This window comes from Acinonyx jubatus, chromosome C1 (genome assembly GCF_027475565.1).
Source record: "Acinonyx jubatus isolate Ajub_Pintada_27869175 chromosome C1, VMU_Ajub_asm_v1.0, whole genome shotgun sequence".
Lineage (NCBI taxonomy): Eukaryota > Metazoa > Chordata > Mammalia > Carnivora > Felidae > Acinonyx > Acinonyx jubatus.
The window spans coordinates 31,131,788-31,156,176 of record NC_069381.1 but is presented as its reverse complement, the minus strand read 5'-3'; the positions used below and the strand labels follow the sequence as shown (position 1 = coordinate 31,156,176).

Genomic DNA, 24,389 nt, shown 5'->3' with positions numbered 1-24,389 from the left:
TTTTTCACACTGTGGCCAGAGTGATCTTCTAAAGAGAAATGTTTGACTGTATCATTTCCCCGTGTAAGACCCTTCTAAGACTTCTTGGAATAAAAGCCAGACTCTGATGTAGTCTACAGGGCCCTGTGTGATCTGGTCCTTGCCTACCTTTTTCGATCATCTGGTACCATTCTCCTCTCTCCCAGCAGCAGGACTTTCACACATGTTCCTTCATCCCGGAATGCACTCCTCTAGTGCCTTGTTAACTCCTACTTATCCTTCAGAGAGATACCAGCTCTTGTAGCGTTTCCACAGTGAAGTGTAACAACCAGAAACTGAACACCGCCCCCCTCCGTGGGACCTCGTGCTTCTTCAGGACACTCAGGACACTTGAGTTGCTTCTCCCTTGTTTCTCTGTCTTGCTGGCCTGTGAACTCCGTGGGGTCAGGGGTCCTGTTTTGCCCAGCCCCAGCACCCAGTAGGTACACAGTGAGCTGCTCAGTGGATGAAAGGGCTAGATGAATCACTGCTGCAGTACCCTAACTGGCCTCCCTGCCTTCAGGCCTGCCTTCTCCAGTCCTTTCTTCGTGGGGGCCCCAGAGCGATCTTTCTAAAGCACAGAACTGACCCTGTCACCCCCTGCTACTTAAAATACTTCAATAGCTCCCTATTGCTGACAGGAAAGGCCTCATCTTCTTAGCATAGAATTCAAAGCCCTTTGTGATCTGCACCCGACCGGCCTCTCCAGCTTCGTCTTCCCTGCTCCCCCAACACTTTGAACTGCTGGCAGTTCCTGTAACACGTCAGTCTGTTTTGTGCCTCTGTGCCTCTGCACTTGCTGTTCCCGCCGCCTGTAATGCCTCCCCACCCCAGCTTTCTCTCCCTGGAGAACGTCCTTCACTCTTCAAAACTGGTTTAGCTGCCACCTTTGCTGTGAAGCCTCTGAAGACCCCCCCTGGCGCTTCCTGGACAGAGCTAACCCACCCTCCCTCGGCCACATCTGTACAGAGTCTACATCTCGACAGAGGTCGACTCTTCCTCATCTCCCGGTCAGCTGAGCTCATCCAGGGCAGGCACAGTGATTTTTTTTTTTTTTCCCCTCCAGGATTGTCCATCTTTATGCCTCTTAGCTCCCAGCTTCTCCCCCGTCTTAATTGGGTCTCTGCTTGTATATAGAAACCGACTCAGGCCAGCTTCGGTAATAAAGAAGGGTTTATTACCAGGACACAAGAGATTCCTGAGAACTGAGGGGCAGAAAAATCGTTAGCCTCTGGGAGGCAGAAGCTGTAGGCCAGGAGAAATGGAAACAGCCATCCTCTGCACCTTGCTGGCCGCCTTTAGCTTTCTTTCTCCACGGACTGGTTTGTCCTGCTTTACCAGACCCTGAACTACCTATAGTTCCTCTACCGTGTCCTGCGTTCCCGCCACATTCAGAGAGGGAACCCAGGGTTCGGCAGATCCAAATCCAAACTTGTATGAGAGGATCTGATTGGCTCAGAGTTGGTCAGGTGCCCACCCTGGTCCAATCAACTGCAGCCTGCTGGGAAGGCTCTCAAAGTCAGATTTGCAGACGTTGCTCTTGACCCCCTTATGGAAAGGTGGTGGTGGGGAGAGTCTTTGTTATCTGGGCAAGTACTTTTTAAAAGACATCTGCTAGAATCCTTAGAGCGCCAGGCTGTGCCTGGCCCCCACCCTTCCATCTGGATAGCACCTGGAGAAAACACCCCAGGCATGTGACTTAAAGGGGTGTCTTTTCCTGGGGCAGCAATGCTAGGGCAGGCTTTGAAGAGCCTGTCAGTTGTCATTCAAAGGCCAGAGCAGAGAGATAGATAGATGAGACCCAAAATTTTCTCAGTTGTCTTTGGAGGAAGAGGAGGGTGGGAGCAGACAGGATAGTTCTCCTACCAAAATCATATTCACTCTCTAAGATGGAACTCATTTCCTCTCCTCTATGAAGAACCATGCCATGCCTACCTCCCCGCTCCCCACCGTCAGCCATTTTTTATCTGAGTTAATTCTATTCTTTGTACTTCCCTCGTAGTAAACATTTTTGAGCCCTTACTTCGTGCCAAACACTATGCACATGCATTATTTCATTGAATCCTCACGCTCTATTAAATAGGTACTACTATTATCCCCATTTTACAGACAAGGAAACAGGTTCAGAGAGGTGACTTATGGCTAGGGACACACAGTGTGACTCCAGAGTAAAAGTTCTTACCCTCCACTACTTACTCACTTGCCTGTTGGCCTTTCAGGATTGTGAGGGCCTCACAGGCAAATACAAGATTACCATTCTCCCTCTCCTGCCCACTGCCCAGCAAGGGGCCAGCCCAGAACAAGGGATCCCAGAGATGAGACACATGGAGACAGGTAGAGTTGAGGGTCTCCCACTCGTGGACTTAACCCTGTACAGCTATGTGATTCTGGACAAATCTCTTAGTCTTTTAGAGCCTCTAGTTTCTCATTCGGAAATGGGATGATAATTCCCGGTACGCAGCTCATACTAGATAGTGGCTCTAAGGATAATTTGTAAATGGGAAAGAACTGAGCAATTTCTAAGGATTATTGTTACCAGATTGGACTGTGGTAACAGGGCTCCAGCTAGCCACTGTGCCCAAGCCTAGAGCTTCCCACCGTGGGTAGTAGCACCTTCAGTGAGACCTGAGGTGACTTTCAGTGGCTCGCAGACCTGTCATTACAGAGCATTGGCTCCCATAGTGAGAAAGTTGGTTCCCTTTCCACTCCATCAAGTCCAAATTTGTCCCAGGGAGAAAGTGCCAGTATGTCTTTAACAACTTGCCAACACTGCTGCCCTTCCCTTTTTAACAAAGAGGTCTTGACTGGCAACTCCAGGTAACTAAAATTTAGTAATACAGCTTTGCTTTTACTGTAGGTATTGTACTTTCATTTTCTATTTATTAAAAGCAATAATAGCTGCATTTATAGTAGTAACACAAAATTTCTACTTATAAGAAATGCGTGTAAGTTAAAAGTGTCAATGTCAGCACAATAAATAAGGAGCAGTACAAGAGTATGGCAGAAATTGTTGACAGGGCACACAGTGTTATGTGGATAATGCAAAATTGGGAAGTGGTGTGGGGATGTCAGAGACATGGACTATTCACCTGGGTAATATTGAAGGTGCCTTCCACCTACCTGGAAAACTTAGGGGTCTCTTCCTGCTCTGCCAGCCCGCTTCCCTCTCCTCACCACATGCCCCGTCTTGAGATTCTTTCAGAAAATCCTGCCATGATTATTCTGCAGACAGAATTTGTGCCACTCTTCCCTCAGTCCACAAGAGAGGGAGGCTCTTGGAGTTGGGGTGTCTAGATGGCGGTAGGATGCCCCCTCATCTCTGAGGCAGCATGTGGGCACTCCTGGGGAGAGCAGGAGCTGTAGACTCCACAGTTCTCCTGGTCCCCAGGCACAACACAAACCTCGGGGCCTCCCAGAGGGCCGGAGTCCCAGGGAGCACAGAGGCCGTGGGAGCTGCCAGTGAGGGCAAGGCCATCCCTGGAGCCTGGTGCCCCAGAGCTTGGGGCCCCGGGGCCACAAAGCCAGGAGGCTTCGGGGTCTCAAAGGTTCCCTTTCCCCAGTTACCCCCTTCCCATCCCTTTGTGCTGCTGCCTACTTGCCCCCGGGGATTGGGCAGCAACCCTGGGAGTCCTCAGAGGACACAGAATTTATCCACAGGAGTCAACACTGGGGCCAGGCAGGAGGGGTGGAGGTCCCGCCTGACTCTTCCCCAGAACCATGTCCACAGCAGGGGGGCAGGCCTGGGCTCCAGGAGGGTGGGGGGCCTGGGTAGTGTGAGGCATGTGCTCCTGTATCCATGGTGAATGTCTGAGGGTCTCTGTGAAAGCATAGTGTGTGTGTGTGCGCGTGTGTGACAGAGAGTAAGTGTGTGTGTGTGTGTGTGTGTGTGATGAATGTAGCTCTCCAGCATACCGTGTATGTGTGTGTGCACGCACATGCATGCACATGTGACAGTGTTTGTGTAATGAATGTAGCTCTCCAGCATACTGTGTGTGTGTGTGTGTGCGCGTGTGTGTGTGACAGAGTGTGTGTGTGTGTGTGTGTGTGTGTGATGAATGTAGTTCTCTGGCATGGTGTGTGCATGTGTGCGTGCGTGTGTGACTGTGTGTGTGAGATGAGTGTCACTCTCTAGCATACTGTGTGTGTGCACGAGCGTGTGACTCTGTGTGTGTGTGTGTGTGTGTGTGTGTGTGTGAGATCCATGTAGCTCTCCGTGGTGATGTACTTCTGAACGATATATCTGAAGGACTCTGAGCGCATGTCGTACGTGTGTGTGCACACAGCGTGTGATATGTGCATCTGTGGTAAATGTATTGCGTGGGATAAATCTGAGGTTCTCTGTGAGGGAGTTTTGTGCAGCATGTGAGTTTGCGTATGTGTGGCAGGGTGTCTGATGTGCGTGTGGGTCTGTAGTGAACTCATCTCCACGTGGTGCGTGTCTGTGAAGCATATTGTGTGTGTGTGCTGTGTGTCTAGGTGGCTGGCTGCTGGGTGCGGTGTGTGCCTGTTATTCTGTGTGGCCGCTGGCTTTGTACAGCACGCATCCGAATATGTGGTGTGTCTGAGTGGCCGCGGGAAGCCGTGTGGCGTGCGCGCGGGTCTTTGTGCCCGGGCAGGGGCGGGGGCGCAGAGCAGTGGGCCCGGGAATGCTGAGCGTGCCTGAAGGTGGCGCCTGCCCCAGCCGGGCCGTGCCGTGGGTGTGCTGGGTTCCCGGGGAGGGTCCCCAGAGCTCGGCGGGAGCGGGTGGCGCCTTCCGGCTAGGCGTGGGGCTGGTAACCAGAGCCCCTTCCCCCATGAAATATTGATCGGCCTCGCTGCAGCCCTGGAGAAACAGGGGCCAGGGGGAGGGGAGCGAGCGGACCGGCCGCTGTCCATGGTGCTGCCGGGAGGGGGGAGCGAAATCTTCCCCATCCACCAACATGCTCTGGCTGGGGCCCCTGCCTCGGAGGATGAGCTTGCCTGCTCCTATCGCCTGTCTCTCAATTCCGCCACCCCATCTAGGAAGGGAGAACAGGGATCAAACGGGCATTTTGGAGGATCTACCATCCTCTCCCCCCTTCCCCCCCCCCGCTGTGGCTAGGCTAAGAGTAGGGCTGTGTTTGGCTGAGACAACCCTAATATACACCTGTGGTCCTGGTGTGATTGTTGGTAGCATCTCTGCTTACTCTCAAAAGTCTTATTTGGATGATAAACTATGTGCATCCCCACAATAAGGCTTTGCTCCAAAGACCTCTTATCCCACCTTCTCTGCTCCGGGGTGGGGGAGGGGTTCTGTAGGTTCTGGGGGTGTGAGCACTAAGTGTGTTTGCAGGTGAGGAGATCGTCCTTCCTGTGCTAGGGCTGATCTGGAATAAGTGCTTGGGAGCCCCAGGCCCCTTGGGATCCTGCTGAAGCCCAGACATTCCCCAGGGAATCCGTCCTCTTCTCCACCAATCCAAATCCTGCTTTCTATTCAAGCTGTGCTTTTTTTTTCAGGCCTAGACTTTCCTTGCCCGTCTACATTCTTGGCTGGGCAAGTCTTCCCTTGGTTTTGATGTGACAGTGTGGTAGGGCCTCCAGGTTGGCCATCTGTATACTCATGGCATTTTCTCTGACTGCTCTGCTGATACTCCCTTCTTCAGCGGATTCTATATTCCTCCTATCCCTCGCCCTTTGCTCACTTTGTACTCCCCTCTGGGCATTCTCTTTCCTTTCCATATGCCACTTTTCCCCTCAGGGTACACATCCAAATCCTGCCCACTTATTGCTCTCCTGAGCTCCAGTGAATCTGCTTACCTGCCCAATGCCTCTATGTGGGAGTTGCAGTATTATCTCAGGCTCATCACATCTAAGATGGGACTCATCTTCCCCTTAAGCCAGTGTTTTCCTCTGGGACCTCAGGCTTTGCTGATGGCAGCTCTCAGTCTCTACCCTTCCTATAAATCACTTTGGATTCTGTTTTTTCCTCTCCCCAACTTTGTCCCATCACTAACTCTAGGCAATGCCCCAAGCCTTCTCATGACTCCTGACCACCCTTTTCCTCTTCCCATCTGCATTGTCTGAAGCAGTGCAGTCTTCTTATCTGCTTTTTGACTGTTTTTCCTTCTGTCAGGCTTTCTTCTGATTCTGCACTCAGTGTCAGATTGAGCTCTGTAAAACATTACATCCAAGTCATGTCAGATTTCACTCCTTACAGGATTAAAGTCAAGCTTCTTAGCCCTGCATTCAGAGCCCTTCACTGGCTGTGCCAAGCCTACCTTTTTAGCCTTCTCTTCCGCAATTGTACTTACCTCCTGTTCCAACTGCACTGCCCTATTCACCATCCTGTGAACATAACACTTCCTCTCTGGTCCTTCCCAGGTAGTTTCCATTTCTCTCCTGCCACTTCTATCTCTCCTAATCCTGCCGATCTTTTGAGGTATTCTGCAATGCACTTCCCAATGTGCCTTTTCTAGTCTCCTCATCCTGAAGCATTCACTTTTTTTTTTTAATGTTTACTTTTGAGAGAGAGAAAGCATGAGTGGGGGAGGCGCAGAGAGAGAGAGGAAGACACAGAATCCAAAGCAGGCTTCAGGCTCTGAGCTGTCTGCCCAACGCAGGGCTTGAACCCATGGACCACAAGATCATGACCTGAGCCAAAGTCGGACGCTTAACTGACTGAGCCACCCAGGCACCCCCTGAAGCATTCACTCTTGAAGAACAACCAGAGTATTTAATTTTTAACTTTCAGTGCCTTGGGTCGCCCATAGACCAGCAACATGGGTATCACCTGAGACCTTGTTAGAAATGCAAAATCTCAGGTTCCACTTGGGACTCATGGGATTGAAATCTGCATTTCAACAAGATCCCCAAGTGATTTGTGTAAATATTTAAGTTTGAGGGTAGGATCTTTTGTTTGGGAATGGCCTTCAGCCAGGGCTGGTGGTGTTCTTAAGTGCCAAGTCTAACAGCCCCCATCAGGTGACAGGTGGCACATCTGGCCAGATCCCATGAGCTATGAGAAGGGGTGGATGGTTGAGATGGCTGTGAAGCATGCATACTTTGCCTGGCCCCTCCTACCTGGAATCTATGCCCCAAAAGGCCCCAGAGCTCAAGCTCTGTAAATCTGACTCGAGAAAGTACTCTAGCGACACAAGGAAGAATCAATTAATCGATGAAAAAGTAGTTATCAAGCATATAGCAGAACTTCTTCCTCTTCACAAAACACGTACTGGTGGAAATGACTGTTATTTTAATGTATATTTTGAAAAGAAAAATATGTATTTTAGTTTTTCTTTATGATAGCATCAATACAGTTTCTAAAGTGGGAGCTTAAAAAAACACGGTATGTCACATGAAGAAAATAAAAATAACTCACAATTCTACTATCCAGATATAAATATTGTCAATTTAATATTTGTTTGAGATTGTCATTCATTCCTTCAACACATTTAAAAAAAAATTTTTTTTTTTTTACATTATTTATCTTTTGAGAGACATAGAGAGACAGAGCACAAGTTGGGGAGGGGCAGAGAGAGAAGGAGACACAGAATCCGAAGCAGGCTCCAGGCTCCGAGCTGTCAGCACAGACCCCGACGCGGGGCTCAAACTCACAAACCGTGAGATCATGACCTGAGCCAAAGTCGGACGCCCAACCAACTGAGCCACCCAGGCGCCCTCAACACGTTTTTACAGAGCCAGGTCTATGCCAGGCACTGGAGGTTCAGGGTGAAGAAGATATGGTTTCTGTTTTAGGTGGAGTGTGGGAGACAGGCATTAAACAAATTAAGAATAGCAGTATATGAATTTCCTAGGGCAGCTATAACAAACTGGGTGGCCTAAAACAATAGAAACTTATTCTCTAACAGTCCTGGAGGCAGGTGGCAGGATTGGTTCCGCTGAGGGAGATGCTGTTCCGTGGCTCTCTCCTAGCTTCTGGTGACCGCTGGCAATCCTTGGTGTTCTTCAGTTTGTTGCTGAATTAGTCCAAACTCTGCCCACATCATCATGTGGCATTCTCCCTGTGTGTCTCTGCCTTCATGTGGTTGCATTCTAACATTTATTTATTTTTGAGAGACAGAGACAGGGCAGGAGTAGGGGAGGGGCAGAGAGAGAGGGAGACACAGAATCCAAAGAAGGCTCCAGGCTCCGAGCTGTCAGCACAGAGCCTGACATGGGGCTCGAACTCATGGACCAGGAGATCGTGACCTGAGCCGAAGTCGGACGCTTAACCAACTGAGCCACCCAGGCGCCCTTCATGTGGTTGCATTCTTATGAAGACACCAGTCATATTGGATTAGAGACCCATCCTACTCCAGCATGACCTCAGTGTAACTAATGACATCTGCAATGACCCTATTCCAAAACAAGGTCAGATTCTGAGGTACTGGGGTTACTACCTCGACATATCTTTCCCGGGGGGGAGAATTCAACCCATAACGGGCAGGGACAGTACAGAGTCTGGGAGAGCATGACAGGGGGAGTCATTTTGGGAAGACTCTCCTAGGAAATGACCTTCCAACTGGGACTGAGCGATGACTAGGGATTAGCCAGGCAAAGGCAGCACGCAGAGAAACAGAGGGCATCAGAACAGGAGGGTGGGGGTCAGCTGAAGAAGAACATTCCAGGCAGACAGGAGACACAGGGCACTTTTGAGGAATGGAAAAGAGGCAAGTGCAGCTGGAATACAGAAGCGGAGCAAGAGCACGGGACGATCTGGCTCACTTGGCTTGTGGGCCTTGGTGTGAGGGGTTTTTACCTTCTCCTGAAAGAATTAGGGAGCTATGGCAAGCTGTCTTGCAGGAGTGATTCATTCTGCCTTGTGAGTGATCTCACAAAACTGAGCTGTCTGAAGGCTGTGTGCTTCCTCTATATTCCCCAGTTCTGAGGGAAGACACATGGCCATGTCCTCAGGAGCCCCCTGGCTGAGGAAAGACACATGGTAGCTCTGTCTGAGGAATGAAGGCATGGCCGTGTCTTCAGCAGCCCCTGGTTCAAATGGGGAGGACAAGCCCTGCCCTCAGGAACCTTGATCTGAGCAGGACACAGGGTGCAACCGGCTCTGGGTCTATCTTGCCCTTCAGTGTCCTGAGCTCTTGGAGTTGTGGACAGAGCTTTGGGTCCGGCTGCCCCACCCTCTGCCCTGCCGTGAAGACTGTGTCTGAGAATGTGTCCAGGGTAGGCACATGACCCACGTAGGTCCCTGGGGCCAGAGGCGCCAAAGCTGAGGGAGGCCAGGGGCGAGGTTTTGCAGGGGCTATATCCTGAGCACCTTGCTGCCCTCCTCAAAGAATGTCTGGCTATTTCCTTTCTATGCAGGAACTAGCCTGGTGCTCAACCCATCCCTCACCACACCCTCAGAGACTCTTTACTGTGTGTGACAGGAGAGGGCCCCCCTGCCCAAAGCTGCCTTTCCTCCCTTGCCTGGGCTGGGTGGGCCAGGCTGGGTGGAGGAGAAGTGGGTCAGCTTGGTAGCCATGGTGACAGCAGCTGCTCCCTGCCAGCCTTCTCATCTCCTCACCACAAACCTCACCGATGAGCTCTTTTGTCCAGCCTGCAGGGATGGGGGCCAGGAGGGTGGTACTCAGGGCTGGAGCTGGTATGAGTGTGTACGTATTCAAGCTCGCACAAGCACCTGCTCAGAGCTGGTGTGCGTGCCTCAGCCAAGAGAACCCAGGATCCAGGTATGACCCTTCCTACTTCCCTGCCCACTAAAGGGATGGGGCTCCTCCCACCTCCCTGGGCTGGGCAGAGGCCAAGGAGGGGGGGTGTGTGTTTGAGTGTGCGTGGGTGTGTACACATATGTGAGTCTGCAAACGCCTGTGACTGTCAATGTGGCTGCTTCTGTGCACTTTTGTCTTGGGGGTGCGTGTGCCTGGCTGTGTACGTAGGTGATTATGTCTTAAGTGTATATCATCCGTCTGGGTCGGTATGGTGTGTGACCACACACTTGAAACTCAGTGCCCTGTGTCTACCCCTGTGTGTGTATAGTGTTGTGCATGCGAGTGTGGCTTGGGGGAGACAAAGGTCACATAATCAGGAGGAGACCTGGCATGGTGCTCCCCATGCAAGCTGGGTGTGCTCCCTCAGCCCAGCCTGCCTCCCCCACCATATGCCAGCCTTGTCACCCGCCCATCTTTTTCTGGGGGTGGGGTAAAGCAGGGCTAGAAAAAAAGAGAACCCTTCTCCCCTTCTGTGGATGCAGACACTGGCCCCTGACATGGACACAGATTGGTACAGGAGATGCAGCGGGAAGCCCTGGTGGTGGACTGGGATTGGGTCAGGGCCCTCAAAAGTCAGACCCAGCACCCAGTGAGGGCCCAGGAGCTGAGAGGCTGGCAAAGAAAAGCACAGTTTCACGTGCCAGCTCCCACCTCAACTGAGAGGCACAGGGACCCACATCCCACGCTGTCCTGCGCTCTGGGGGGAAGCAGGTGAGAGGTGATCCTCTCGGTCTCTGAGCCTTCCCGCGAAGTGGTTGCACCCGGTGCGCAGTCCGGCCCAATGAGCACTGACACCCATACAGTCCTTCCCTGTTAACAAAGGCACCATTATGAGTAGTAACAGTGTAGTTGGCCAACCGAGCATTTAGCACGTTACCGATCCTTATTTTATAGCATCTCATCTAATAATCCTAAGGCAGGCATTATTATCCCCACTCTAGTGGTGAAGAGCAGTAGGCTCGGGGAGGGGGCGGGGGGCGAGTTGTTAAGGAAATTGCCTGGCGTCATACGGCTTGCAAGTGACAGATCTAGGTTTTGAACCAAGTAGGTCTGCCTCCAAAGCCTGTGTTTTTAATCAGCGTTTTCCTGCTCCTCGTTATCCCATCCGACACCAAGTCCAGCCTGGAGAGTGGGGCTGCGTCCAGGTGGCAAGTAGACTCCCCCACACAGAAGAGGAGCCGGAAGTTCAGAGAGGCTGAATGACTTGTTCCGGGTCACATGGCTGGGGGTGGAGCCAGAAGTGCTCCACCCCCCCATCCCGGGGTATCTCACAGTATCTGGGGAGGGACATCCCTTCAGTGGGAGGGAGGACTGAGGAAGAAAGAGTAAGATGTAGAGCTCCTTAGCCGTTGGACCTCCATTTGTCCCTCGTGTGTTAAAAGTCTTAAAATTATAGGTGGGCTTCAGCAGCAGTAGTTTGACATTAACGTGCCTACAGGCAGATTCGGGGACCCAGGAGTTGAGATGCTTTCTACAAAGTAGGAAACAGAAGCAGAGAGTTTAAATGATTTACTCAACATCCCATAGCCATCTCAAAAGTCTGTCTCTTAACTCTGCAAGCTCCTGGAAGCCCTTAAGGATAGATGTTTTCACTAGCCCTTCCTCTAAACTCCCCTCTTTCCTTCCAGACTCTTATCACATCACCTCCTCCTAGAAGCTACCCTGATTGCCTTCACCTCCTTTCTTGAAAACTGGTGTCTGGGCAGAAGTTAACAGAAGCCTCGTGTAAATGCCCTAGGGGTGTGCTGTTGGTAGGGGCACAGCCCCCTGTGATGTGGAACACCACGCTCAGATTCATCAGTTGGGTGAGTTTGGGTTTTCTTCAAAGTGGGGAGGAAGCACCTGCCAGGTGATATGGGACCTGGGAGTTAGGAGAATTGGGTTGGAGCTCTAGTTTTGTCACCAACTTTCTGTGTGACCCTGGGTGTGTCTCTTTCCCTGGGCCTTGATTTCCCACTCTGCAAAATGAAAGACTCAGGCTGGAATGGGGTTGGCAAATCTGTTTTAAATCATGGGCCACTTTTCACCAATTGGTGCTGGAGCTGTGTTGAGAGGGATTCTGAGGTTAAATCTGTCCTTGGTGGGAAAGAGATGGATTAGTGATGTCTGCTGTGGGTGGAAGAAGGAGAGAGGTGGTAAGAGCCTCAGTTATTTGCCATCCCTTCCAACCTACCAGTCCATCACCCTGTGACAGATTCCTTGGTCTCTCCTGTTGAAAGAGTGGGTAGCTAGGTTTATGTTGGGCTTTTGGATGGCCCTGTTTGACTCTCAAAACAGGCTTATGATCTGGTTAGACACATGAGGGACCTGGGTAGCCTGGCAGAGCTCTGAAACCCCAGCTGTCAGGATTCAAGAGATGGTCTGGGGAGCACTTCGGGTACTGTGACTCCAGGGTAGAGGCCAAACATCCATAACTGGAAAGAAAACACTAGCCTCCTTGCTTGGGGAGCTTGGAAGGTATCTGCGGGCATGGAGCTTTGGCAGGAGTGGGGACAGTAGGACTCGTCCCTGGAGGGGACACCCGAGCCATAGTAGTAGATGCTGCTGTGGCAGTAGATGGGGGTCAGCGGAGAGAACTCCAGAGTGAGGTGTCTGTGACCCGGCGAGGAAGGGCTCCCTTCCTTGAGGTGCCATGAACTGGGCTGGGAAAGGGACAGTCCTGCTCAGAGGCAGAGAATTGTTGAAGTGACTTTTGTAGAAAGGATATAGGTCATTTAGCAATCTCTTGGAACCACCAATATGTGAGATGCTGTGCTCTGTGGCTTGCTGGCCCCTCACACTCTGCCCCCATCTCTGCCTGCTGCCCCTTCCCCGTCCCTGTGGTCTCATGGCTCAGAGGGTGCTATAAGTAGGACTTATATGGGAGCCAGGTGGCTGGCTCTGTCTCTCTGTCTACCCCCCTTTTTTTAAACCTTTTTTTTTTTTTTGAGAGACAGAGAGAGACAGAGCGTGAGTGGGGGAGGAGCAGAGAGAGAGGGAGACACAGAACCCAAAGCAGGCTCCAGGCTCTGAGCTGTCAGCACAGAGCCCGACGCGGGGCTCGAACTCACGAACTGTGAGATCATGACCTGAGCCAAAGTCAGATGCTTAGCTGACTGAGCCGCCCAGGTACCCCATACCCCTCTTTTTTTTTAAGTTTATTTATTTATTTTGGGGGTGGGGGAGAGAGAACGAGTGGGGGAGGGGGAGAGAAAGAAGGAGAGAGAGAGAGAGAGAGAGAATCCCAAGCAGGCTCTACACTGACAGCACAGAGCCTGATGTGGGGCTTGGACTCATGAACCATGGGATCATGACCTGAACCAAAGTCAGACACTTCACCGACTGAGCCACCCCGGTGCCCCTCTGTCTTATCCCTCTTGAACTAGACTGACTGTCAGAGAAGCAGCCAGAGCCCCCATTCTGCCAATGCAGAATGTGTCCTTAGGCTCTGCTCTCCAGTTACAAAAGTCCTTGTAACTGTCCTTGTAGAGATCACCTAATCCAACCCCTTCGTTTTACACACAGATGAGGAAACCAAGGCCCAGAGAAAGTGACACAAGGAATCCATAGGCATTCTAATCCCACTTCCTGATTCTTCATTCTCCCAGGCTGCCCTGCCCAGCACTCCTGCACCAGAGGTCAGGCCCTAAGACCTTGGGTCCACTGCTTTGGGTCTGGTTCCTCCTGTCCCCTTGAGGGTGGCCTATCTGGCTGGGCCCTCTGAAGCATTCACCAGCTCTCTAGGCCCCTCTGGGTGATCCCTGGGTAGTTAAAGATGAGAAAGTGGCTCCAGATGGTGCAGAGTCCTGGATGTCAAACATTCTGCTTGTCAATGTCATTCATTATTCATGAGGAAACATGAGCCCCTGGGTTGGCAGGGTCAGGAATTTTGTCCCATACTTTCTTCCCTTCTCAACCCCTGGGAGTGATAATCTTGAGCTTCCTGTAGGCTGTGCTAGGGAAGTGCTTGCTTCTCCAGCTGTGTCTGGGTGGGGTTTCTACTGCCCCCAGATGCTTGTGCCTGCTGTGGAAACCTGGCCCAGAGAGGGTTTTCTCATCAGAGATAATTTTCTTGCAGAGTTTTCAAAAAGCCGGAGACCCAGGGCAAAGCCTGAGTGAGAGGGATGGGCCTACACCTTTGGGTGAGGTCTGGGTTGGTGGGGCAGGAACTGCTGAGTGTGTTCACATCTTTGTGGGAAGAGGAGACCTGGGTTCGAGTCCAGGTGTTGCCATTTCGTAGCCAAGTAGGATGGGCAAGGCCTTGATTTTTCTGATCTGTGACGTGGAGATTACCATACACCTAACAAAAATACTTTAAACATTTTTTTAAAGTTTATTTTATTATTTATTTTGAGAAAGAGAGAGAGAGAGAGAAAATGAGTGGGGTATGGGCAGAGAGAGGAGAGACAGAATCCCAAGCAGGCTCCGCACTGCCAGCATAGAGCCCGACTCAGGGCTCAAACTCATCAACCATTAGATCATGACCTGAGCTGAAACCAAGAGTCAGACGCTTATGGCTGAGCCACCCAGGCGCCCCTAACAGCAATACTTTAAAGAGTAAATTAGGCTTACGCTGGAAGCCCTCTCCCACCATTCACCAAAAGACCATGCAGGTACCCAAAAAAACCCACACAAATTGGCACTAGAATTGGAAACTGAAGAGAAGAGATCATCATAGGCCCAAGTCCAGGGGGACTTTCCATTAGCTGCAAGGTTAATGGGGGATGGATGGAGAAATACAATCCGGGACTCTGTGTACATCACAGGGTGAGCGAAAACAGTCCAGACAACCACAAAGAAGGGAGAACACAGCTTTGACTCATCCCCACTGTCAGCCCTAATCTGCCTGGTTGGCAGGAGCCATGCTGACCAGGAGGCCAAGTGGCCACCGTTCACAGCTATCTGGGGACTGAAATCCTCTAGAGTGGCATCCTCCCTCCTCCCTCCTTCTCCCCTGACCTGACACTTCAACTATGTCCTTTTGAAAAGGCAGATTCCCTCAGGGTGACAGGGCTGAGAGCAGAGGGTCGAGCAAAGTGACCGGAGATGGGCTGCCCTGGGAAGAGCTCTGTAGGCTGAGACAGAGCTGGGAAGGGCTGTGTGCAGAGCCTGCCAGAGCAGCCGTTTTTCCCATACTCTGAGCAGAGGGCACCTGCCGCAGCATTGGACCTTCAGCCGAGCTGTAGAGGCCGATAGCTGGAGATCCCATCTCTGCAACATTGAGCCACCCAGCTCCCCCAGAGTGGCTTCCAATGCCCTCTGTCTTCCCTAGCACTCATCAGAACAATCCAATTTAATATTTAATTACGTAATCAGTCACTCGCTGTCTGTCTCTCTTGGACTGGAGGCTCTGAGCAGGCAGGACCAAGTCGGCCTGGCTCGCTGCTGTATCCTCGGCACTCTGCACAGGCCTGGAAATTTGGGGGGGCTTCGATATTTTTTGAATCCAGCTTTGGAAAGGAATTCGGCAATATTTTACAAGAATCAGAGAAATGTTTATGTCCTTGGTATCAGGTAGGATGCTTTGGGATGTAACTGAGACCACTGATTCAAATTGGCTTAAGCAGTGGAAAACACATTATCTCACATAACTGGAAGGCCAGAGAAAAGCAGGCTCCAGGGTGGCCGAGGTCCTTTCTGTCTGTGCTGTGCTGCACTCGACAACACTGGATTCCTCTTGGGACTGGGCCCTCTCTAGGGGGAAGAGTCTTGAGGGAAGAAGTGGGGAGAGAGACCCCACTTCGCTGGTAAGCATGGAATCCAAATCTTCCCCTTGAGTCAGATCGGGCCAACTTAGTCATATGCCTTCCCTTGTACCAGTACGAGTTACCAAGATGAGGGCCGCTCACTGATTGGCTTGAACTAATCAGGATCTGCCTCTGAAATGGGATGGGGTGGTAGCTGCACAAAACCAGCGCTCTGTCAAGAAGCAGGAAGGGAGTGTGGCTGTTGGGGAGGCTCCTAGCGGTATCCACACTCAGCCTAGTGACTCTGTTTCTGGGACTCAATCCTAAGGAAATAAGTAGATCAAAGCAGTGTTGAGTGATGTTGTTTAAAAGACAGGAGAGGGGCGCCTGGGTGGCTCAGTCGGTTAAGCATCCGACTCTTGGATTTTGGCTCAGGTCATGATCTCATGGTTTGTGAGATGGAGCCCTGTGTTGGGCTCTGTGTTGACCACATAGAGCCTGCTTGGGATTCTCTCTCTCTCTCTCTCTCTCTCTCTCTCTCTCTGCCCTCCCTCTCTTCTCTCTCTCAAAATAAATAAATAAACATTAAAAAAAAAAAAAAAAGAAGAAGACAGGAGACAGAGGAGGAAGTCAGACCCGATCTAAGAGGTCACGATATTGAAATACTTAAGTCAATTATGCTACCTCTATACAATGAAATATTATGGTGGCGTTAAACCATTTATACCAAGCGTTCACGACAGTGGGAAATGCTTGTGATATGATGTTAAACGAAAAATACCAGGATGCAAAATTGTATTTGCACTATGAGTTCAATTATTTTTAAAAATGCATAGAAAAGAGACTGGGAGGAAATCAGATCAAAACGCCTCCAGGGGCCGCCACTCCGTGGTGCGCTTAAGGGCGACCTGTGCCTGCTTCTTTCTACTTTTCTGTGCTGTCCCTTCCAGCAGGAGGGCCCCTTCCGGAGCCGCCACCCCCACCCCGACCCCACAGGCTGGGGCCAGTCTTGCTGTCTCTGTTCTTATTATTGGCCATGACAATAATCACACTTACTATTTACTCCGTGCCTGGCACTGTTTTGGCGCCTTCACATGCTCTAATTTAATCCTTTCGACAGTCTTGTGAGGTGAGTGCTTTTATTTCTCGTTTTGCTGAGGTGTTCACTGAAGCCGCGAGGTGCTTGGTCACAAGATCACACAGCCAGTGTGTAGAGGCCTTTGGAATTCAAGAGTGGGCCGTACTACTCCACAGCCTCTGCCTTGACCTGGCCAAACCAGGTCACTTGCCAGGATAGCCATGTGCTAATAGGAATAGTTCCATTATTGAGCCAGACCCTGTGCACCCTCTTTATGTTTATTGATTCGTTTAATCCTCACAGCCTCAGAGAGGCCAAGTGACTTGCCCAAGGTCACACAGCTAGGAAGTGGTGGGCTGCCGTAGAGTGACCCCAGGGCCTGATGTGGCACCCCTTTGTTTCCTGCCCTCCCCCCACAGGATTGCCTGAGGCCTTGCCGCCCCTCGGACCATGTTTAACGGGGAGCCTGGTCCGGCCTCGGCCGCGGCCTCCAGGAATGTGGTTCGGAGCTCCAGCATCAGCGGTGAAATCTGTGGCTCCCAGCAGGCTGGGGGTGGGACCGGGACCACCACGGCCAAGAAGCGGCGCAGCAGCCTTGGGGCCAAGATGGTGGCCATCGTGGGCCTGACTCAGTGGAGCAAGAGCACACTCCAGCTCCCCCAGTCTGGTGAGGGGACGTGGGACACAGAGGGGGTGGGGTGGGGTACCTTGCAATGACAGAGCACCCAGGGGGCGTCCTCATGCCTACAAATACTTATATAGCACTTACTGTATACCAGCTGCTACTCTGGGTCCAGTACATGTCCTGACTCATTGGATCCCCATAAACTCCATGAGGCAGATCCTCAAGCAAGAGAAGGGAAGTAAGATGCCCCCAACTACATAGCAAGCGGGTCACTGGAGCCTGAATTCAAAGCAGCCGGGCTGCGGGGTTCATGCTCCTGAACTTTACGCTGTGCTGCCTCCGTGCGCACCCTTACGCATTCAACAGCCACCGTATTCCTGGCACTGTGCTAAGTGGCACGGCTCCACAGACACGCATCCACAGGATACAGTCTCACCTGCATTCTCTGAATTTCCCAAGTACAAATAGCCGCAGGAATGCAGCCACACATTACCAAGTCACAAGAGAGACACACACACCTTGTATCATCATACGGTGTGTGCTCATTTGCTCAGGTGACTCACCCTTACTGCCGGGAAATCATACTGCAGTCATTCACGCTTGTGCATGGTCACAATGAAGCCAGTCATGCAAATCGCACAAGCCCGCCCCTCTGAGTAGTAATGTACAGACCCAGATCACTGAAGCACAGTCGCATACGCACACACACAACAGCCCATGGTCACAGAAACATGTCGCACACGTATACGTACACACACATACCTCCCAAAGCCACGTTCACACACGCCTTAACAGCTACATCCTGAAAAACGTATTTTCTCAGCCACCTAGTTTTGGAGTCCTAGTGATGCTCGGACTGGGGGGTGACCCACTTTGTCACACACAGTCACCCTGGACCCCACATCACGGAGGAGGAGCCAGCCCTCCCCTCCCAAGACCTCCTCACTTTGTGGCATCAGCCCAGACACCAGCTGGTTTTGTTTTAAAATCTCTTCCTGCTTATTTTGTTCAGAGTAACAACTTCCCCAGGAAACCTTCAAATAGGCAGCTGGATGGGGGTGGTGAGGGGGCGGGGGCGCCGGAGGATCCAGAGAGAATGCTCATCAAGACTCCCAGTTGAGGGTGGGAGACTTTTCCAGGCCTTAAAATAGATTTTTACAAAGCCCTTCACAGGAGCACGTGGGATGGTCTTTTCCAGCAATCAAGCTGCAGTGTGTTTTTTAGCTCAGAGAAATGTTAGATGGGGAGGGGGCTTCAGGTATCAGTGGCCCAGAAGGCATGGCCTTTGTGTTTGCAGTGTGGGCCTGGTGCTAGGGAATCAGGGGGATGGGGATCCAGGAGTTCGGCTGGCACAGAACCAAGGGGTGGGATTAAGGTTGGGGGATTAAGATTAGGAGGTTGAGGAGGTATTGGGCTCCAGGAGTCTGGCTTTAGGAATCTGGCTGATTCAGCTTCAGACCCAGAGGCTTCTTCATGCCCGAAGTGATTTGAACAGATGGTTTTCCAAGGTCAGGGCTGGGGCCTGAGTCACTGGGAGACATTCTGGTGATCTGCCTGGGGCTGTCCACCTACCCAGACTCCACAGTCAACAGGCAGGGACTGGAGTAAACACCAAGAACATCTCAAGCCTCGAGGGGAGATGAATGACGGTGAGGCTTCTGGATCACTTGTCTCCATGGTAGGCATGGGTACAGCTGAAGGCCTGGGGCCTGAGCCAGGAGAATTGCCCAGATGCCCTTTTAACCAAAATTCTCTGTGAATCATCCAATCTCCGAATGGGAGAGCAGGGAGGGCCCCTTGGGATCATCTAGTCCCCTACACTCATTTTATCGATGAGGCATCTGAGCCTGGAGAGGAGAAGGCACTTTCCTGGAGAACAACTTCAAGTTGGCCTTCACAGCCACACCCTGTCATTTACTAGTTGGGTGATTCAGGCAAGTTACCTTGCTTCTCTGAGCTTGCTTCCTTGATTGTGGAATAAGGACAATGATACCTGTCTTGCAGACTTTCCAGGGAATTACATGAGACAGGATATGCAAAGCCACTCAGACTCATGCCAGCACATAATAGATACTTGGTAAATTGTTGGTATTATTATTACCCATGGCCACACAGTAGGACCCAACAAGAAGTGAGTTCTCTAGCCCCCACAACTCTGCCTCTCACCAGTAGCATACTCCTCTCCCATCTGTAATTCTTTCTTTCCATTTTTTTTCTCCCCAGTCTTGAGGTTGCCAGTGTCCCAACTTGGAGCCTCCTTCTGGGTAGGAGAGTCTGGCCCCAGGGGGATGTATGGGCTACCTCGCACTGGCTCTGGAAACTCGGTTCTGGGAAAAGATCCTAGCAGGGTGCCCCTGCTGCCCCCAGACGGGATGGCTCAGTTCCCTGAAGGGCTGGGCTGTGTGAAGTGGGGAGAACTCCTCTCTTGGACCCCAGCTTCTGAGCTCTAGGTCTGCCCTTCCCAGGAGCTTCCTTCCACCTGATCTGTCCATACTCTGCATTGGCTCCAGCCCCACCCATCTCCTCCTGTGTCCTAGTTCAGGACCCATTATATCTAGCCTGGACTATTGCCCCAGCCTCCTCTCTAATTCTCCTGCCTCCGGCCTGCCCCTTCCAGTTTTTTCCTCACATTTTCCTAAAGTGGCCTTGAAGAAACTCACCCTGAAACTTCAGAGTTTCATTCTGGCTCTGTAACTCCCCGTGGGTCCTTGGGAAAGTCACATTTCCACTGGGTCTCTATTTCCTCTTCTATAAAATGGAACTATAGAGATGGTCTCCCAGCTTCCGTCTGTATCTAACATTCTCTAAGTTGTGGGAGCAATGATGAAGGTAGGGTCAGAGTTTTAGGGTCCTAGGACATAGGTGGGTTCTGGCCTGGCCTTAGGCTGGGTCTACTCAGGGCCCACCCTGGGCTATTCCAACCCTTGCCCAAATGGAGCTCCTCTTTTCAGTACCAGGGACAGCAGCTCTTCCCACCTCAGCTCTGGGCTCTGGGTCAAGGTGGGGAGAGGACTCAGGACCCTTCCAGGAGATGCCCTGTGAGTGGTGCTGAGCGCTCCGACTGCCTCTCCCTTCTATGTGGTGGGACAGATGGGATGGTTCCTTGAGTCTTTCAATTTCCAGGAACCACAGAACTATTGCAAGGAACCCAGTTCTCTAGAGAGAGAGAGGCTACATAAAGTTATTCCCCAGATGGATAGAATTCAGACTGGACAAGTATCAAACCAGTAGAGGAATTTTCTCTGATGTTGCAAGAACTTTCTCCCCACTCAAAAGACACAGAACCGAATCTCTGCTGAATCACCTCTCAAATCGATGTGGAGTTGATGGAGGGGGTGAAAAGTTGGCTATCAGTAGACTGGGAGAGTGTGGGCCTGGGGTCTGGCCCCAGCCCTATGAGCATGTGGACCTTGGGCTCCCCATCTATGGCAGTAGGAGGTCAGCGAGGCGTCTCCAACACTTCAGGATTCTGTGACACCCTTCCCAGGGGCTCATAGTGGGTTGGGTAGGTCAAAGAAGGTAAATTTTCTCCCAACTGGGTCAAAGCTTCTCAAGTTGTAGAAGAGGGGGGATTGGGGCCATGGGGTGGTGAGGCTCTGGCTTCAGCTTAGGGTGTGTATTGTTGGGGGGAGGGATATGAGAAGGGAGGATAAAGTGCAGCTCCCACAGACCCTCTGTCTCCTAACTGGGTTAGAGGGGGTGTGGCAGTTAGGAGCCAGGGACACCGTGAGTCCCCTACACCCACTGTTATTGCCCTGTGTGTGTGGTGGGTCACACACCATTTATGAGCTTGTATCTACGTGTGTGATCGAGTGGATGGGTTCAACTCCAAGTGTTAGGGCATGAAGGTCACATGTCCGTGGCAGAGTATGTCATGTGTACGTATGACTAAGACCTGGTAGGACCATTTGTGACTGTGTGCCCATTATATGAACATACGTGACCTGGTGTGTGAGATCACTGTACTCATACATGTGATCATTAGCACTCATGTATATCTGCTTATGTCAATGTGAAAGAAATACACATGAGCTAAAGTGACTGTGTGTGTGTGTGTGTGTGAGAGAGAGAGAGAGAGAAAGGTTGGGGGGGGGGAGAGAAACAGGCCAGCAAACAGTCATATCAGCGGTCTCATTGACTCATGGTTAGTAGCTATTCCAATATCCCAGAAGCTGGGGTGGTTTCAGAGAAGACATTCCTCCTCACCACCAGCCCATCCCCACTCCCAGGACCCCCATCCCATCTGCTAGTGATGCCGGCCTTCTCAGCCGTCCCTCTCCCAGTGGGACTTCCTGAAAGGTAAGTAGGACGAAGCAGGAGGAATAAAGTTCCCCTTTGCGCAGGCTGGTGTTTTGAACATCCCCTCCCCAATTTACCATTGGGTGTGACCAAGAGAGGAGGTTGCCAGCATAGCCAACTCCCCCCTCCCCACTGCTTTTGGAGGCGGTGTTGCCGGCCCCACTCCCAGCCTCCCCATCCCTGTCAGCATCTCCACTCGTCATTTGCCCAGGCCTCTAACCAGTGACAGCAAATGGCTCCTTTGGTATAGTCCTTATCTGAGTGCCCCTTCCTCCCTATGAAGCTCCGTAGGCAGCAAAGCGCCAGCAGGGGAAAGCCCTGCAAACCTTCCACTCGTCTTCTGCTCCCCCCACCCCCAGGAGGAGAGGGTGTCTAGTGGGACCTCACTGCAATGCTGAGGAGGTTGCCATGGAAACCCAGGCAGGATGGTGCACTGCTAGGAGAGGCAAAGTGCCCTGTGTTCCCTGCAAGGCTTAAGGGGGGGCTGGGGTGAGGGTAGAGGGCCCTCCAAACAAGAGGTACAGAGACACCGAGTAAGCTCTCACTGCATGGCTTCTGGAGTTCTTCTGCAGACCTCTCTTTCAGAACCAAGGTCAATTCAGGCCAACCTAGTGGTCCCTCTCAGTCTTGCTTCCCTAACGGCCCCTCCAGCCCGCCACACACATCTCTTTCCACATTCAGGCCCACATTGAGAATGTGGGTTAATGTGAGAGTGGCTAAACTTCACATGGGGTTTTTTGTTGGTCCTGTGAAGGAATCAGAGTCACAGGTGGATTGCGAGGTCGGGGTGTGATAGGGTTCATGAGGGTAAGGGGGAAAGCAAATCTGGGAATGCCAGAGAAAGCAAACTTTCCAGAAGAGAAAGGAGCACGTAACCATTTGGGGCAAAGGCTGGAATTGCGTTGGGAAGGTGGCCATCAGGGAGCCTGGCAGGGATGAGGCTGAGTGAAGGCTGCAGGGCTGGTCTCCACCTGGTGATCCCCCCACCCTGCAGCCCCAGCTCACCTGTGCCCCTGCCTCCAGTTCGAGTCCTGCCCATCCTGCCCCTTCCCAGGAGGTGACTTTGGCAGCACGCTCTCCGAAGCCTCTTCAGCGATCTGACCTTGTTCCCTTTCTGTGCTTTCGGGGGGGGTCACAGAAGGGGCCACCAAGAAGCTGCGCAGCAACATCCGGAGGAGCACAGAGACAGGCATCGCCGTGGAAATGCGGAGTCGGGTCACACGCCAGGGCAGCCGGGAGTCTACCGATGGGAGCACCAACAGCAACAGCTCCGAGGGCACGTGCGTGCAGCCCATGCCCACCGTGGTCCCCGCCCCACCCTCCTGCACCCTCCAGGGGCAGGGCTGGGAAATCTTCCTGTGGGGGTTTCCAGTCCGGATGTCCGGGTTCTTCTGCGTCCCTGCCCGCCCTGGATGTCCGCCGCCTAGGCCCCAGTCTTCCTCTGCTCCAGGCTGCTGTTTCCCCTCCAAATACCCCCCAGCAGCCCCAGGGCAGTGTATCCCATCTGTATGTCTCATCCCCACCCCCTACCCCCCCCCCCCCAGCACCTACATGCTGCCTTGCTCCAGAGGAGAGGGCTCGAAAGGAAAATGTGATCCTAAAATTCTTCTCTGAAACCATTGTTATGGCTCAGATGAATGGAGTTCTCGCAAGTGGTCTTGCCTGGGGCTTAGAGGAGGAGGTTGGACTAGATCAGTGTTTTTCAAACTGTGGGTGGTGACTCAGGCAGGAAGTGAAATCAGTTTAGTGGGTCAAAACCAACATTAGAAGAAGAAATGGAAAATTCAAACATATCCTGTGGAGTGAGGATGAATTACCTTGGGAATTTTTGTTTTTTTAATATATGGATACACAGAGGTCCATGGTGTTAAATATATTTCTTCTGTTGCCTGGGGGGGGGGGGAAGGGGGGGTTACAGTTAAAAATTTGAAAGTCACTGGGTTAGATATTCCCTTGGTCTCTCCTAAATCTATGCAACTGGTTATATGACTAAGATTTTTTGGTTTGGCTTCATCAAGGCCCGTTGACTTTAGGACCCTGTGGCTCTATTATTTAGGATTCTGTGACCTCATATGTCACTACTGTGCCCACTTCCATGAATGCAAATGGCCAGTGACATTTATTGCATCTTACTGTATGCAGGGCATCAGGTGAGTGCCTTTTACTCTGGGATCTACCAGCTACTATCAGAGCAAAAATAGTATCTCATTTAACACAACAACAACACTGGGGGATGTCGGTACCATTATAACTCCATTTTATGGGTGGAGAGACTGAGGCATGGGAAGAGGGTAAGGTCCTTTACCCCAGGTCACAGCCATTCGGTGGTGGTGGAGTCAGGATTTGAATTAAGGCCATTGGACTCTATAATCTTTTTTTCACAAGCTCTACGCTCTAATTCTGTGACCTTGAGAGTCTGTTACTTTATGTATGTAACCTTCTCAGATCCCCCCATTTTCCTCAGAATTCAGTATGAGGCTATTGCTGCTGGCCAGTAAGAGCGGGTGGGCCTCGAAGCCCCTTCCCAGGAAGTAGAGCCCAGCCAACTTCCTAGTTGGGGAGATCCAGGCCCTCTTCAACAAGGGTATGTCCTGTGTCTTTCTCCCTGCCTGTCACTGGCCAAGGGGAACTCAAGGCCAAACTCTCCAACAGGGAGTCATTCTGGGACAACCTGATCTCTCAGGCCAGGAACCAAGGCTATGCTAGGAGGTCTTAGAACTTCGGTCCTTCGTAGGTCCTGAGAAGACCCGGGTCAGCCCTCTAGTATCTGGCCTTTCTCTGCTGGCCACCTCCAGAACATCTAGGCTTGAGGACATGAACAAGTAGCACTTCCCCTTGATGTTAACGGCAGCAACGTAATAACTACCATTTTTTTGTTTCCTGTTTGTCTGGGGCTTTCATGCATCACCTGCCCTGATCTTCCCCCTCCCCCCCGCCATGACCCTATGAGTTGGGCATCCTCTCTGTTTTGAAGCCAAGGCAAGTCTCTCACCTCTTGGAGCCTCTGTTTTCTCATCTGTAAA

General features: G+C 51.7%; 1 protein-coding gene across 6 annotated transcripts in view; it reads left to right on the top strand.

The window, feature by feature from the left end:
* The window catches only part of RIMS3 (regulating synaptic membrane exocytosis 3), a 49,832-nt gene that overhangs the window by 14,268 nt on the left and 11,175 nt on the right, over positions 1 to 24,389 (top strand). For all 6 annotated transcript variants that reach the window (XM_053212266.1, XM_027059535.2, XM_027059536.2 and 3 more), the window contains 3 exons: positions 11,327 to 11,503; positions 16,862 to 17,109; positions 22,505 to 22,646. In XM_053212266.1, the coding sequence (XP_053068241.1) occupies positions 16,893 to 17,109; positions 22,505 to 22,646 (359 nt within the window). In that variant the 5' untranslated portion in view covers positions 11,327 to 11,503; positions 16,862 to 16,892. The remainder of the gene's footprint in view (positions 1 to 11,326; positions 11,504 to 16,861; positions 17,110 to 22,504; positions 22,647 to 24,389) is intronic.